Source organism: Schistocerca piceifrons, chromosome 1, assembly GCF_021461385.2.
Source record: "Schistocerca piceifrons isolate TAMUIC-IGC-003096 chromosome 1, iqSchPice1.1, whole genome shotgun sequence".
Classification (NCBI taxonomy): Eukaryota; Metazoa; Arthropoda; class Insecta; order Orthoptera; family Acrididae; genus Schistocerca; species Schistocerca piceifrons.
Window position 1 is genome coordinate 454,242,811 of NC_060138.1, and position 17,758 is coordinate 454,260,568.

At 38.8% G+C, this 17,758-nt stretch overlaps 1 protein-coding gene across 1 annotated transcript in view; it reads left to right on the top strand.

Moving 5' to 3' along the window:
• Positions 1–12,192: 12,192 nt before the first annotated feature.
• LOC124792370 (ubiquitin conjugation factor E4 A) overlaps positions 12,193–17,758 on the top strand; it is a 124,046-nt gene continuing 118,480 nt past the window's right edge. Inside the window, exon 1 of the mRNA XM_047257935.1 lies at positions 12,193–14,086. Coding sequence (XP_047113891.1) covers positions 12,369–14,086 — 1,718 coding nt within the window. The 5' untranslated portion in view covers positions 12,193–12,368. The remainder of the gene's footprint in view (positions 14,087–17,758) is intronic.

Consider the following 17,758-nt stretch of genomic DNA (forward strand, 5'->3'; position numbering starts at 1 on the left):
GTTCGTCACTCGCTCAGCCACACTGCAGCCATTTTAGCCTAAGCACAAAGGGCTTATTTCAATAGTGGTACAGGTCCACTTTTGTTCATTTTGAGATACAGAGTCCTAAAGTTAAACTAGCGCTTAAAAATCTGCAGTCGAGATACCAGAAAGATTCAAGAATATGGTTTCTTGCTAGAGATGAACCTTTTTTTTCTGTTTGTTTGGATCATTAATTTCAGAAGCATTATAGGCAGAAAAGTGGAGGTAATGGACTTGTACCACTATTGAAATAAGCCCTTCATTTGTAGCGTTGACTTACCGGCTACGCATCAGCTACAGTGCGGCATTTCCTGAATTTGAATGGAAAGATGGTCAGATTGAAATGGTTCAATGTGAAATAGCAATAGCTAGTAAAGACACGACTGACTAAAATAATTATTTTCTGGCTATGTCACATGCAAATGGAAGTGTATGGGCTTTTCTTGTCACTCTTATTTATACGTTTTAGTTTCGTTGCAGATATCATAGACAACTTTCCAAATGAAGATGCAAATAATGGACTGACGTTCCTTGCTTCTTTACAACTTCCAATGGTTCAAGGGCAATGGACGCTAAAATGAGGAAGTAAGTGATAATGAAGACTGTTCTGAAGATTTAAAATCATCAGCAATATCTCGAGATGATAGCGAGGAGTATGCGAAACGGTATGTCACTTTCTGGAAGACTAAAAACAAGAGAAACTTTCAGGGTCGTTAAGAAGATTTTTTAATTATTATAACAAAAACGATCTGTAAATTAACAGTAAACAGAGTAGAAAGCGATGTAGGCATGTGAAAATGTTTTCAAAGGTCAACATAATCGATCTACATGAATTTAATGTCGTATGCCACAATAACGTGATGATACGCGACGTTAACATGTTGACCAATGGGACGTTATAGCCACAATACAAGTGGGCCCAAATTTTAAAATAATCTGTTACGTGGGTGCACGTATTCAATAAAAGTTCTGTTGTGGTGTGAATGGAACCTGTCTTACTGCAACAAAACAAGTAGGCATCGTTACGAAACAGTCATATTTACTGTATATGAAGAATTTTTCAGCTATACCCTAGCTACTGTGCCTATGTGAGTTTTCGATAGACAGAATATGTATAAGCGTATTTTCATTTTAGAAATGACGTATGGTCGTCTTCCTATCAAAATGTGCAGTCTGTGCGTCAGTAATAGTATACAGGGTGAGTCACTAACTACTGTCACCTAGAATAACTCCGAAAATATGATAGTAGCCGAATAGTTTGTCGGACAAATTTTGCATGGGACAGCTGGGGCCATGATATGACAATGGTTTTTTGTTGCTAAGTGGGGTCGGGTCAGAGAAGTGAAGGTCAACTTTTTTTTTTAATGGGATGCTTTAGTTTGTTACTTATTTCCTGATAGCGGCTATCGAGACGAATCCAATGAAAGGGAATCTGGCATGAGCCATTATAGTGTTGTTCGTGTTCTGCATCGCCATAAATATCATCTCTACCATAAGTGTCGATGTAATAAGGAATATCACTCAGCCCATGATAAGAATATTGCAGCACTGCATTGATATCAATGGTCATCACTTCGAACACCTTCTGTGAAAGGACGTTCATGCCACCTTTGTGACCTTCGTTGACCTTCAAAGACCTTACTGTTACACATCATTGGATTCGTCTCGATAGCTGTTATCAGAAAATAAATATCAAACAACAGCACCCCATTAAAAAAACACAAAAAAACAAAGTTGTTCTTCATATCTCTCAAGCAACCCCACCTAGCAACAAAAAACCAACGTCATATTATTGCCCCTGTTGTCCCACGCAAGTTTTGTCCCACAAACTTTTTAGCTCCTATCATACTTTCGGAGTTATTCTTGGTGGCAATAGTTAGTGACTCAACCTGTACAAAGCTACAAAACATGCCAACGGTATCTGCAGATCGACACTTGCTCTGGCCTCTGCTTCTACTTTTAAAAGAAGCGATGTGCATACTAGTGGCACGAAATGAGCAAAGTTTGTTTTATGAGGATCATATTTTAACGGACAGGTCATTTTATAGACAAGGAATACTGACGGATTACGCGAAAAGGCGTGTTTCCTAAAATCATACAAGATTAGTTTTTATTCCATCATAGTTTTCAGGTCAGAAAACCTTGTCAATGAATAAAGAACATGGAACTAAAGAGTCTGTCGTTTCCGGAATGACGATGTAAATGTCGGTGGCTAGACCGTTCGCCGAGTGCAAGTCTTTTAAGCTGACAGTACTTCGGTGACTTGCGAGTCGATGGGGAAGAAATGATGATGATTAGGACAACACAACACCGAGTCCCTGTGCAGAGAAAATCTCCGACCCAGCCGGGAATCGAACTTTTTTTTTAGGTGGACACAACAATTTCACATACATATTAATGAGGCAAACGATGTATAAGGTGAAATATAATAACACACAAAGAAAAAACCAACATTTATGCATATGATGGAGAGAAATTTACATCTGTATCACATGAACAAAATACATAACTTGAGAGAGGGAGAGAGAGAGAGAGAGAGAGAGAGAGAGAGAGAGAGAGAGAGAGAGCATATTAATACATGAAAGACACTACTTAAATTACATTGTTACGTTGATACACCTATTAGATACCCTTTCCATTGTAATTATAGGCGATAATGAGGAAGAGACACTGTAGGGATAGCGCTTGTACATGTTACATATATTTTGGGACTGCGACACTTGCAGACTTTCAACTTTCACCTTGCACTTTGCTTGCTTGAGCACACGGTTTGGCACTTGTCATTGCCCTTGACTTTAGGTAGGTAGAGGGATGGGAGGAAGACATCGATGGCGACGGTGAGCTCGGATGTTGGTGATGATGGCGGTCATGGCGTGCGCGAAACGTCTCTGAAGTTGGCGTCCAGCGGGACCTGCAGGACGCTCAGGAAGTTCTGGCCGTACATGGTGCCTTGTTTGGCCCTCTTGTGTTCCTCCCACAGGCCCGTGAGGCCCCCAGGCCCTCAGGATTGATAGTCTGTTGCGCTGACCACTCAGCTACCGGGGGCGGACGGAATGACGATAAAACCAGGTGGAAGAAGACTGCCTACTGGTTTAGAGTTGTCACAAGTCTGGCTTTCTCCAGATTTGTTTTCGCATTGACCACATCAAAGGCTGTCCATTGTGCGGAGGGATTGTCTGAGATAAGCCGTGACTTGTTTCTATTGTCGGAGAAATTAGAATGATTGAAAACAACACATTAATAACGACTCTTATCTCGGGGAAGATCAGTTTGGATTCCGTAGAAACACTGGAACACGTGAGGCAATACTGACCTTACGACTTATCTTAGAAGAAAGATTAAGGAAAGGCAAACCTACGTTTCTAGCATTTGTAGACTTAGAGAAAGCTTTTGACAATGTTGACTGGAATGCTCTCTTTCAAATTCTAAAGGTGGCAGGGGTAAAATACAGGGAGCGAAAGGCTATTTACAATTTGTACAGAAACCAGATGGCAGTTATAAGAGTCGAGGGACATGAAAGGGAAGCAGTGGTTGGGAAGGGAGTAAGACAGGGTTGTAGCCTCTCCCCGATGTTGTTCAATCTGTATATTGAGCAAGCAGTAAAGGAAACAAAAGAAAAATTCGGAGTAGGTATTAAAATTCATGGAGAAGAAATAAAAACTTTGAGGTTCGCCGATGACATTGTAATTCTGTCAGAGACAGCAAAGGACTTGGAAGAGCAGTTGAATGGAATGGACAGTGTCTTCAAAGGAGGATATAAGATGAACATCAACAAAAGCAAAACAAGGATAATGGAATGTAGTCTAATCAAGTCGGGTGATGCTGAGGGAATCAGATTAGGAAATGAGGCACATAAAGTAGTAAAGGAGTTTTGCTATTTGGGGAGCAAAATAACTGATGATGGTCGAAGTAGAGAGGATATAAAATGTAGGCTGGCAATGGCAAGGAAAGCGTTTCTGAAGAAGAGAAATTTGTTAACATCGAGTATAGATTTAAGTGTCAGGAAGTCATTTCTGAAAGTATTTGTATGGAGTGTAGCCATGTATGGAAGTGAAACATGGACGATAAATAGTTTGGACAAGAAGAGAATAGAAGCTTTCGAAATGTGGTGCTACAGAAGAATGCTGAAGATTAGATGGGTAGATCACATAACTAATGAGGAAGTATTGAATAGGATTGGGGAGAAGAGAAGTTTGTGGCACAACTTGACCAGAAGAAGGGATCGGTTGGTAGGACATGTTCTGAGGCATCAAGGGATCACCAATTTAGTATTGGAGGGCAGTGTGGAGGGTAAAAATCGTAGAGGGAGACCAAGAGATGAATACACTAAGCAGATTCTGAAGGATGTAGGTTGCAGTAGGTACTGGGAGATGAAAAAGCTTGCACAGGATAGAGTAGCATGGAGAGCTGCATCAAACCAGTCTCAGGACTGAAGACCACAACAACAACAACAACTAAAAATTTACTAAATGGTGACAGTAGCGTGCGTCGTTTCGTTGAACGGACATTAAAAAAAGCCAGTGTCACGAACACTTAACCACCCTCCTGTACACGCCTTTTTTTCGCCACTTCCCGCGAAATATGGTTTTGAGACTGTTCACGTGATAAAGTCTGTAACTGGTGCCAGAGACATTTTTGCTTGGTACATTGTTATACTGCGACTAGCTTTTACCCGCGACTTCGTCCACGCATAAAAAAAGACATAGGCGCAGGCGGCGGCTCACAAAGCTTCGGCGTCCTGACGGCACATTTGATTGTTTGCAGCAAGCGACAATCTCCTAAGGTGTGTAACAGCACGTGCTTTTATGGCAAAACTGTGATAATGGATTCTACCCGGCATGTCAAAATGAAAGCTGTATCACATTTTAAGTTAGACCTGCAAAAATGCAACTGAAAATCGCATCCAATTCCGTGCATTAGTTTTTGCGTGGTGCGCGTACAGGCATACATGCAATAATTCTAAAAATATTTTTTTTTTTGCTTCGATAGCTGTTATAAAAAACACCCTCATATTCAATTTTCTTAAATATCTCCTACGTACAGGCATTTTCAAGTCACAATTTTACTGTTGTTGTTGTTGTTGTGGTCTTCAGTGTCCTCTGCAAACTTCTTCATCTCCCAGTACCTACTGCAACCTACATCCTTCTGAATCTGCTTAGTGTATTCATCTCTTGGTCTCCCTCTATGTTTTGTACCCTCCACGCTGCCCTCCAATACTAAATTGGTGACCCCTTGATGCCTCAGAACATGTCCTACCAACCGATCCCTTCTTCTTCTCAAGTTGTGCCACAAACTCCTCTTCTCCCCAATCCTATTCAATACTTCCTCATTAGTTACGTGATCTACTCATCTAATCTTCAGCATTCTTCTGTAGCACCACATTTCAAAGGCTTCTATTCTCTTCTTGTCCAAACTATTTATCGTCCATTTTTCACTTCCATGCATGGCTACACTCCATACAAATACTTTCAGAAACGACTTCCTGACATCTAAATCTATGCTCGATGTTAACAAATTTCTCTTCTTCAGAAACGCTTTCCTTGCCATTGCCAGTCTACATTTTATATCCTCTCTACTTCGACCATCGTCAGTTACTTTGCTCCCCAAATAGCAAAACTCATTTACTACTTTAAGTGTCTCATTTCCTAATCTAATTCCCTCAGCATGACCCGACTTAATTCGACTACATTCCATTATTCTCATTTTGCTTTTGTTGATGTTCATCTCATATCCTCCCTTCAAGACACTGTCCATTCCGTTCAACTGCTCTTCCAAGTCCTTTGCTGTCACTGACAGAATTACAATGTCATCGGCGTACCTTAAAGTTTTTATTTCTTCTCCATGGATTTTAATACCTACTCCGAACTTTTCTTTTGTTTCCTTTACTGCTTGCTCAATATACCTGGGGACTCCACAAATAGCATCGGGGATACACTGCAACCCTGTCTCACTCCCTTCCTAACCACTGCTTCCCATTCATACCCCTCAACTCTTATAACTGCCATTTGGTTTCTGTACAAATTGTAAATAGCCTTTCTCTCCCTGTATTTTACCCCAGCCACCTTCAGAATTTGAAAGAGAGTATTCCAGTCAACATTGTCAAAACATTCTCTAAGTCTACTAATGCTAGAAACGTAGGTTTCCCTTTTCTTAATCTTTCTTCTAAGATAAGTCGTAAGGTCAGTATTGCCTCACGTGTTCCAACATTTCTACGGAATCCAAAATGATCTTCCCTGAGGTCGGCTTATACCAGTTTTTCCATTAGTCTGTAAAGAATTCGTGTCAGTATTTTGCAGCTGAGACTTATTAAACCGATAGTTCGGTAATTTTCACATCTGACAATACCTGCTTTCTTTGGGATTGGAATTATTATATTCTTCTTGAAGTCTGAGGGTATTTCGCCTGTCTCATACATCTTGCTCACCAGATGCTAGAGCTTTGTCAGGACTGGCTCTCCCAAGGTTGCCAGTAGCTCTAATGGAATGTTGTTTACTCCTGGAGCCTTGTTACTAGCCAGGTCTATCAGCGCTCTGTCAAACTCTTCACGCAGTATCATATCTCCCATTTCATCTACATCTAAACTCTCTTCAATTTCCAGAATATTGTCCTCAAGTGCATCGCCCTTGTATAGACCCTCCATATACTCCTTCCACCTTTCTGCTTTCCCTTCTTTGCTTAGAACTGGGTTTCCATCTGAGCTCTTGATATTCATACAAGTGGCTCTCTTTTCTCCAAAGGTCTCTTTAATTTCCCTGTAGGCAGTATCTATCTTACCCTTAGTGAGATAAGCCTCTACATCCTTACATTTGTCCTCTAGCCATGCCTGCTTAGCCATTTTGCACTTCCTGTCGATCTCATTTTTGAGACGTTTGTATTTCTTTTTGCCCTCTTCATTTATTGCATTTTTATATTTTCTCCTTTCATCAATTAAATTCAATATTTCTTCTGTTACCCAAGGATTTCGACTAGCCCTCGTCTTTGTACCTACCTGATCCTCTGTTGCCTTCACTATTTCATCCCTCAAAGATACCCATTCTTCTTCTACTGTATAGTATTTCTTCCCCCCATTCCAGCCAATTGTTCCCTTATGCTCCCCCTGAAACTCTGTACAACCTCTGGTTCTTTCAGTTTATCCAGGTCCCATCTCCTTAAATTCTCACCTTTTTACAGTTTCTTCAGTTTTAATCTACAGTCCATAACCAATAGATTGTGGTCAGAGTCCACATCTGCCCCTGGAAATGTCTTACAATTTAAAACCTGGTTCCTAAATCTCTGTCTTATCATTATATAATATATCTGATACCTTCTAGTATCTCCAGGATTCTTGCATGTATACAACCTTCTTTTAGGATTGTTGAACCAAGTCTTAGCTATGATTAAGTTATGCTCTGTGCAAAATTTTACCAGACGGCTTCCTCTTTCATTTCTTGGCCCCAATACATATTCACCTACTATGTTTCCTTCTCTCTTTTTTCCTACTATCGAATTCCGGTCACCCATGACTATTAAATTTTCGTCTCCCTTCACTACCTGAATAATTACTTTTGTCTCATCATACATTTCATCAAGTTCTTCGTCATCTGCAGAGCTAGTTGGTCTATAAACATGTACTACTGTAGTAGATGTCGGCTTTGTGTCTGTCGTGGCCACAATAATGCGTTCACTACATTGTTTTAGTAACTTACCCACACTCCTATTTTTTAATTCATTATTAACTGTTCTCCTTCATTACCTCTATTTGATTTTGTGTTTATAACCCTGTATTCACCTGACCAAATGTCTTGTTCCTCCTGCTACCGAACTTCACTAATTCCCACTATATCTAACTTTAACCTATCCATTTCCCTTTTTAAATTTTCTAACCTACCTGCCTGATTAAAGGATCCAACATTCCACACTCTGATCAGTAGAACGCCAGTTCTCTTTCTCCTGATGACAATGTCCTCCTGAGTAGTCCTCACCCAGAGATCTGAATGGGGGACTATTTTACCTCTGGAATATTTTACCCAAGAGGACGCCATCATCATTTAATCACACAGTAAAGCTGTTTGCCCTCGGGAATAATTACGGCCGTAGTTTCCTCTTGCTTTCAGCCATTCTCAGTACCAGAACAGCAAGGCCATTTTGCTTAGTGTTACAAGGCCAGATCAGTCAGTCATGCAGACTGTTGCCCCTGAAACTACTGAAAAGGCTGCTGCTCCTCTTCAGGAACCACACGTTTGTCTGGCCTCTCAACAGATACCCCTCCGTTGTGATTGCACCTATGGTACGGCTGTGTGATTGAGGCACACAATCCTCCCCACCAACGGCAAGCTCCATGGTTTATAGGGGGGGGGGGGGGACAGTTTTACTATATGTGTAAATTCACAATGTAGTGGAAACAATTGAGCCTATCATTCAAAGAGTACCGGCTTATATGCAGCAAAGCTATGTCCAATATTGAATGATTTTCGCTGCTAATGTCTTGAGTAGCTGGGTGGACGTCACTCCAGGTCACCATTCTTTGTAAAATAGTTAGAAGTACCGTTAAGGGAATTATTCATTTGAATCATAAAGCTTAGAATATTACTATGAAGTACTGATTCAACACTACGGATTTGTAAATTGAAAATTTTTAACCTTTCATTAAAATAATTGTTTAACAAGTTAGCTGTGTTCGTGCTTTACCATTAAGAGGGTACAATGGGGTGGGGTACTGCAACATCACAGACGGCCAAAGCTGCACACTATCAAAATTATTGCTCAAATTTTGACACAAAATCGATTGCAGGTTGTTATTTCACCAGTGTTCTGTTTTCCTCCGTAGAATATGATTTCAAGTTGATGGCGTTCCATTGTGGTATTAAAAACTCTAAGTATATACCAGTACTAAGGGTGAACAAATTCTGAGTGCAAAATAAATGTTTACTGTATTCATCTAAATAAAAGGTACAGTGTTTTATGGTGGTATCTAACACAATATCTGATTCCTACATAGTTACATACCAAGCAGCAACATACTTTTTTATTGTTTAATCTTAGAGGTATAGATGAATAAACAAGGACCTTAACTTACGCTTCAGCCGCACACAGTGGCTGGGTGGTTTTGGGAGCCATGTCATGCATTGTGCGGCCCTTCCTTCCAGAGGTTTGAGTCCTCCCTCAGGCATGGATGTGTGTGTTGTTCTTAGCATAAGTTAGTTTAAGTAGTGTGTAAGTCTAGTGATTGATGACCTCAGCAGTTTCGTCCCTTATGCATCAGTGGTTCCCTTTTTTCAGTCAGCAACTTTGGAAACACTATATAAAATCGATGTTACCCGCTTAACAATCTTCTACTTTGTAAAAGAAGTTGACGATAGGACTCCAAGCACTGATTATTAGTTGCCTTTACCTCTCGCGACTTGTGTCGTCTGCACTACCACTGGGAGATCTATACACATACAAAATGATTAATTTCTTGGTGTGGTGATATCAAGCCATTAATTCAATAGCTGATATTTCAAATTGTTTCTCTTCACTTACAGTACTGGGGTCATGTCTTGATTTGAACTGTGTTCCTTTTCTGATATAAATGCATGATCCTCCACCCCTTGAAGTAGTTCTGGAGTAAGAGTTTGCCTTTTCATACAATGATAATGCTACATGTTGGATTTCTGAGTATCTACACCAGTGCTCAGTAATACAAACTACTGTGCAATTCAAAGACAGGAGCTCAACTTCTAATAGTTGTATTTTATTTTTTATTGATTGCATGTTTTGGTGGAGGATTGTTAAGTCTGTGAAATGCCCCATGTTACTTTTTCCAATGATTTGTTTTCCTTTGTGACATCTGGTATATGTGATGTTTGACGTGTTAAAATCTGTCTTGTGAGTGATTATTTGAGTATTTGTTAAAATGCTTGAGATACTCTTTAGGCAGGGGAACCTATTGTCGGGGTTTATCCTAAAAAAGACCTACTTTTCCTACCCATGACAAAAGGTATTTGACCATGTGTGGCCTGAGATCCACCTCCTATAGTTTCATAAATCAGCTGCACAAATATTCCCTTCCCAGTCCCGTTTAAGTGTAGGCCATGACTAGTGAAACCCCATCTGTTGATAGTCCCAACATGCACCAGAGAAATATGAGGAAAGTTGGCTGTCCTCAGAGCCATCCCTAACCCCACATTGATTCGCCTCACAGCTCCATCAAGGTGTGGTTGATCATGACGCTGGAACAGCTCAACAAAGTGTACATTAGTGCCATGAGTCAGGGAAGCTATCTTATCCAGGTCACCACCTATGTCATATGCACCATCCCTGTCAAGACTGTTTCCTGCCCCACCCACTATCACTACATGGTCCTCTTTTGTAAAGTCCTTACATAAAGACCCTAGGCTCGCTATCACATGACTTAGCCCTCCAGTTGGCTTGAAGATACTGGTGGCCTGGTAGCTGCCCCTAAACTTTCCTGTAAACAAGGGCCTACATCTCGCCCATGGCTACTACGTAGCAGCAGCACTTTCTTCTTCCTAACACTTTGTACATTCCTAGGCTTCTTGGCCTCGGCTGAAGTGTGCTGCACATTTCCTGCTCCTCGTTCTGCCTGAGGCTCTTCTCCACTTAACTCTGTAAGTGGTAGATACCTGTTTTTTGTGTTGATGATGAAACTGTCAGATCGCGTTCTCTTTCATCCTATCCTCTTACCAGCTGCTAGTTCCCAACCACCCTCCTCCCCCCTATCTCTCTTGATCCTTATGAGTTGCTTCCTCCAATTGGGCCTGAAGGGCACAAATTTTTCTTTGCTGTTCCCCAATCAAAATGATCCCACTGCATACTCTCCAATTACAGGAGAAAGCCTCTTCTGTTCTCCCCACTGCTTCCCCCCCCCCCCCCCCCAGTGAAAATATTTCCAACAAGATTGGCAACAAATCCATCTACTCACTACCCTATAACAGCTCCCACATTTCTAACTCATGGTCAGTTTTGGAAGAATAATTAAGTTTAAAGAATATTTTAAATTTGTTAAGGAGGTGAGATTGGCTGTGTGTAAATAAAAAACGACACAAAGGTCTTATCCGCGGTGGTTGTTTTTTGCACCGATTTAGAGATATAACGAGAGAAGAATGAACTTGTAATTAATTTGCTTTTAGACAATTTACGTTTTCAGGCGTGTTTGGTCAGGTTTTTAAACGTTTATAACTCCGAAAATTTAGGCCTAAATCGCGTCTATCTAACTAGTAAACAATACGAAATGTGTTATTTAAATACGATTTAGAAACGTTTAATTATACTTTTATTGCGACTGTAGACACTGATGAAACTTGTAGCAGTCTTTTTTAAACGAATTTTTCACTATAAAGAAAACTTGAAGAGAATTTCTTATGTTTACTTGATTTCAATTCTTTTTCTCTCAGTGCTTACATCGTTAATAAATCCACCCTTTTGAAGTTCTCTTTTGTACAGCGACTCTGATTGTTTGTCTTCTTTTATATATGGGCAACTTCCTTTAAAATTATCAGTCAACAGGGTTTCAAAAAAAAGTGTCAATTCATTGGCACCTGCATTTGTTATTCGATTTCCTTGAATTCAGTTTATTTATCAACTCCTTCTCTTCTGTGGAAGAATTTCAGTTTTTGTAATCAGTAAAATGTGGTTGGTAGCAATTGCTGACTTACATTTATATTATTTTTACAAATAAAGCCTTGTAAATGGTCAGCAAGTAACCACATTATTCGTTCAACTTCATTACCATTAATCATATAAATGGTTCATGGTACATTAAACTAACTTGGTATAGTGTTGAGTGATTAATTGGTCGTTTAGTTCTTCCAAGTTTAGTCCAAATTCTATTTAGTTAAGATTTTATCTGATCCATAGGTTCTTATGATTATAAATGCATAGTCTGACAGCGTCAAATTCTGTCTTGTTTACTCTAAAATTACGAATTATTTTACCCAGGAACACTGTGGTGGTGGGTGAAGGACTAGTGGTTAACTCTTGATATCGTAACAGAAAATAAGGTGTCATTTGAGTGACGCTGTTGAACTCTAGATCATTTTTAAATACAAATTCTTCAGCACTTCTGTTTGGAGTCACGTCTGAAACCCGCTTACCTGGGAACACTGGCTCACACAGCATGACAGCAACATTACGTAAAGATAACATTTGTCAACAGCAGGTAGTTCTTGCCTCTTGGATATCTTTGTCACATGTTTTGTATTTGTGTCATTCAAAACATCTGTGAGTGTGTTCGAATTGTTTGTGTTGAACAAATGTTTCAAAATTAAAGGATTGCCAAGTTGTCGCAAGTTAAAATTTCTTTCATTAAGTTCTGTGAAAAATGTGCACAATTAAATAAGAAATTTGTGATTCGACCGCTAGTTATTATGGCCAACAGATTAAGTAACAACCCATTCGTTGCACTTTTCGGTTCTGTAGAAGCTGCAGAAAGATATATAAGTTTAAGAGAGAGTGGATTGTTGAGGCTATTAGAGTACCGACCGAGAGCTGAGAGGAAAGTAGTTGCCAACGAAAACAGAGGCGTTTCAAATGATCGACGACTACAAGTAGAAACAGAGAGACCTGTATTCAATGAGGAAAATAGCTCTCGTGACATGACCAAAGGAATAGAAACATGTATTACGGATTGCTCTTCCCGGATAACAGAAGAACTTAAGAAAACTGGCATTGCAAGATTGACAGAGGAAATTTTTGGCTTTACTGTGAATAAAGTTGTAGATGAAGGAAAAAGTCTTATTTTTCTTGAAGATCTTGCGTCAGAAATTGCCCCCAAAAATTGGATTGATATGGAAGTGTTGGAACAGGCATTATTCCAGAGGCTTTTGTTGGAGGAACCCAGTACATATTTGCTGAATAAAACTGTTAATCGGCTTGAGAGAAGTGTCAATCATGTGACTGAGAAAGAAGTTATTTCATATTTATTTGAATGTTATAAAAGGCTTTGTAGTCCATTAATTCCAAAGGATTTGAAAGAAGAAGAAATTGAGGAAGTTAAAAACCTGATTTTGAGAAATGCTGCAACGGCTCTTAGGCAACCTGCCCTGTTTGAAGCCCAGGAACTACATCTCCAGATTATTAACCTGTTCAGGGATACAAGCGCTCCACCTGAAGACTTCACTAATTTTTTCAGTGGCATTTCAGAACAATTTGTAAAGGATGAAAGTGAACCTATAAATGCTCTTCTGGAAGCTTTTACACCTACTCTCGATTTTATACAAGATGATGTAGCACAAAGCAATATTATTACCTTTAATCAATGTTATTTACATATTTTACAGACATTTTCTGTGAGTCCTGAGTTAGGTGCAGTACTTTTGTTGCATAGTACCCCAAAAGAGACAAGCCGTGGTAGGTTATATGCTGATACTCTGATTGGTAGTATTTTATCATTATCTTGTTTACCAAAAACTCCGAATGGGCCATATGAATTTTTCCAGGATCCTTTACAATCTCCAGATATAGAAGGAGCAAATATATGGCCAGCATTATCATTCATTTGTGAAAATATGCACAAAATATTCTATAATCTCTTGAAATCGTCAACTCAGTTGAAACATGAGACTTTATCTTGGTTGGCAAACTGTCTGCACTCAAATTCAGCTCGAGGAAAACTATGGACTGCTCACAACTTAGGCCTTGGCGCACCAGCTTGTGTTTCAGATGGCTTCATGCTTAATCTTGGCTGTGTTTTATTGCATTTGTGTCAACCAATCTGTTCAAACCTGAATGATCTAAAAGTAAATCGCATTGACCCTACCTATTGTGCTGTAAAAGTCAAAGATGATGCTGAGGCCCATTACAGAGGTGTGCACATGAAAGGACTTGATTCAGAGACATGCCTTATACCTATTGCAGAAGATGAACAGAGGCCTACTGCAGAAAAATATAGTTTTGTCACAGAATGTTTTTTTATGGCACATCGAGCATTAGATTTGGGATTCAGGGTTGCTCTGGAACGTCTTATGCAATTATATCGTGAAGTAACTCAAATACAAAGAGTTTTTGTGGAAGTACAAGAACAAGGAAGCTTCCAGTCAGAAGTAGTACAGACAATACGACAACGCTTGGAAAGAGAAATGACGAGGCAAGTGCTGCTATAAATTCATATTTTTGGGATCCTATGAAAAGGAATACATATTTCTGTGAAAATTACAGTGTGTTTGTGCAATCTTTTGTAGTTACTTCAGAATGTCTTATGCATAAGCTGCTATGTAGACAACAGGACCAATAAAATACAATCTACACACACTTGGATGAGATCTCAGTACATTTCACTCTTCACCTCGTTTGCTTACACTGCTGCTTTTAAGTTACCATATTTATATAGTTCTCCTGTTTCATTGGATACAAGCCACTGCACTAACAATTGTGAAGTATTGTACATTTTCTTTCCATTTTGTCTATTGTCCCAATCATAATAGATATATTTAAATTAAGTACAATTGAAATGTTCAATGTTTTAAGGAAAAAAACTCTAAATGTGTCATTAAATGTGAAATACAATTCAAAGTTTAAAAGAGAATTAACTCTTCTGCAAGTGTTATGTGCACACAACTTATCAGGGTTAAACCTTTGTTAGCCTCTGAGTCCTTGCTATCAGTTTGCCTCTGCCCTCATGCCTTCTCCCAAAGTTATGTTTCAGTTTTGTCATCATAAAATATTGTTACTGGCTTACTCCATGACAAGTGGTCTAAGGGTTCCCACTCTCTCTCTCTCTGATTTGAATCACATTTTGTATGTGCAGGTTTGTTAAGCATTCAATAGAAGATGTAAAATTTTTTAGCCTACATATTTAGTGCTTTGCTAGTAGAAGCAGCATGGTGACATTTCAGAATTTTTGGGTCAGTTTGGGGGGTGTATTTTACTGGAGACTAGGGGTACTGGCACTAAATATGGCAAGATGATAGAACAGTTTGTATTGTGAGCAAAATGGCCTTGTGAAGAAGGCAGATCATACGTAAATAACCAAACCTAAGGCAAGAACAACTTAACTACAGTTCAAGTGAAAAATCTCCAATTTTGTGCAGCCTTTTATCGAAATTATGCTCCCACAAAAAACACCTTGAGACAACCAGATTACCAAAACTACACACTGACAGGTCATTTTCACTTCCTGAATCCAACAGATTTTCAAAGCATCAATATGAAAAGTTACCTGCATCAATAAAATTCGATTACGGAACTAAAATTTTCCATAGTAGACTACTTTTTCCGTGTGATGGATGGTAAAAGAAAGGGTCCAAAAATTAGATAATAAACCCCATTTTTCATTCAAGGCATGGTGAATTTATGCTTGCATATGCTATTTCTTTCCAGCAAGTACTTTGATCTAGAACATGTCGTTCCAAGATAGTGATTTTGCGTGGGAAAGTTTATTGAATGGTTGTAGACTTCCAGGGAATGAAGAAATTGTGGAAATTTCTTATTATGTAGAGAAAAGAATGCTCTTTCAAATGGTTCTTAATAAAGGATCGATTAGGCATCTCTTTTGAGATACAGCGGTTTAGATGTTACTTATTTTTGCTTCAAAATGTTTTTGCTGAATTGTACCCCGTATATAAAAGTACGAACAAACTTGTAAGATTTATAAATAAGCTGCTAGCCAACAAGGTCACAAAAGTAGAGCTTCCTAAACAACCTACATGAAGAAATTAAGATTCTTAAACTCTGGAGTAGTTAAGTCATGCCAAAATTTATTGACAATGTTGAGTGCCCCTAGGAGCAAAAGTAGAGAATCAAATGGCGTAAAATTACCAAATGTGCAAAATACAAGCTGTTCAATCATCTTGCAACATTTTGTAGGCTTATCACAAGTAATCACTGAAGTCTAAAACTTGTTCAAGAATTCTACAATGTCACTGCAATATTTTGTCACTTTTCAGTTAAAGAGACTCTTACCCTCAAGGTATTCACATTTGTGAGCTAGAAATTTGTGTATTTTTCATTCAGGTCCACAAGTCTTCCCAGTACATCAAACAAGATCTGAGATGGGTTATGTGGTGTAACATTTCTAAAATTAGGCCACTTGAATAGCCCTATTGTTATTTATATGCAGTTATTACTTTTAATTTTCTGGCTTGCTTCTTTTTCCACCTTTCTTTTACTTTGCTCTCTCTTTTCCTTCCATCTTCATGGAGTGGAAATTATAACCAGGCTCTAAATTTATAATGATGTGTCTTATGATCCTTGAGCCAGTTTTTAATGTTGCACTTTATCTTGTTCCCTGTAAAAAAAAATGCACTTTCAAAGTTATCTTATGTCGTGTACTGCAGATTAATTTTATTTATTTATTTATTTATTTTATTTATTGCAATATGTATTCAGTAGATCCATTTTTGCATGGTAACGTATGGTTGTGGAACGAGTTAAAACATTTACTTCATTATAATATTTGTTTCCGTCAAGACAATAAAAAGAGATTGAGAATACAAATTGAAAATAATATAGTAACACAATGAGTTAGTTTTAATTACACTCACAAACAGAGGTCAAGATACTATTTTCAGGTCTTATCTAAACAATTTTTTGCAGCATAAAATGACCATCTCCTTGACTTACAGATCACCAAATTAATCTAGTGAAAGCAGCAAGATATATTGAATCAGGAATACATAATAATATATGGTAAATACTCTTAGCTGTCTCTGCTATAGAATTCTTTCAGAGAATAGAAAGCTTTTTCAAGCAAGAATTCCTTTAGCTTACTTTTAAATAGTATATTATTACCTCTTAGACACTTAATATTTCTTGGAAGTGCATTGAAGATTTTTACGCTTATGTATTTTACACCTTTTTGCACCAGAGACAAATTTTTCGGGTCATGGTGTATGTCACATTTCCTTCTTGTGTTATGGTGGTGGTATGTTTCAGTTGTTTCATACTGAGAAGGATTGCAAATGTCATGACTGAAAAGAGATATTGTGAAGTAGTGGTTAGTTTTCCTATTTGCTTAAAAAGGTTGTGACTTGAGGTTAGTGTAGGCACTCCACAAGAATTCGGACAACCTTTTTCTGATTTGCAAAGACTTTTTTTGACAATGGTGAATTCCCTCAGAAATTTATTCCATAACACATAAGTGACTGGAAGCAGCCAGAGTATTTTGAGACATTGATGTCTCCAATTTGGTAATTAACTGGATGGCAAATGTTGCTGAACTAAGTCTTTTCAGAGTTTGCTGGATGTGGTGTTCCCCATTCAGCCTGTTATCTATAAGTACACCCAATAATTTCAAATGATCTACCCTCTGTATCTGCTGGCTCTCATGTACAACGTTTACTCCTGTGGGCTTTTGTGTCCAGAATCTAAATGAATGTAAGCGGTTTTGCTGAGGTTTATTTATAGAGAATTTACTGTGAACCATTAAGGGCATCCTCAAGTAATTGTTTGGCATTTAATTCCTAGGTCCGTGGATGTCTTATTGTCTATCACAATACTTGTGTCATATGCAAACATGAAGTTGCTTGCGTTGTTTGAGGACGAAGGTGGTTGTTGTTGTGGTCTTCAGTCCTGAGACTGGTTTGATGCAGCTCTCCATGCTATTCTATCCTGTGCAAGCTTCTTCATCTCCCAGTACTTACTGCAACCTACATCCTTCTAAATCTGCTTAGTGTATGCATCTCTTGGTCTCCCTCTATGATTTTTACCCTCCACGCTGCCCTCCAATGCTAAATTGGTGATCCCTTGATGCCTCAGAACATGTCCTACCAACCGGTCCCTCCTTCTTGTCAAGCTGCGCCACAAACTCCTCTTCTCCCCA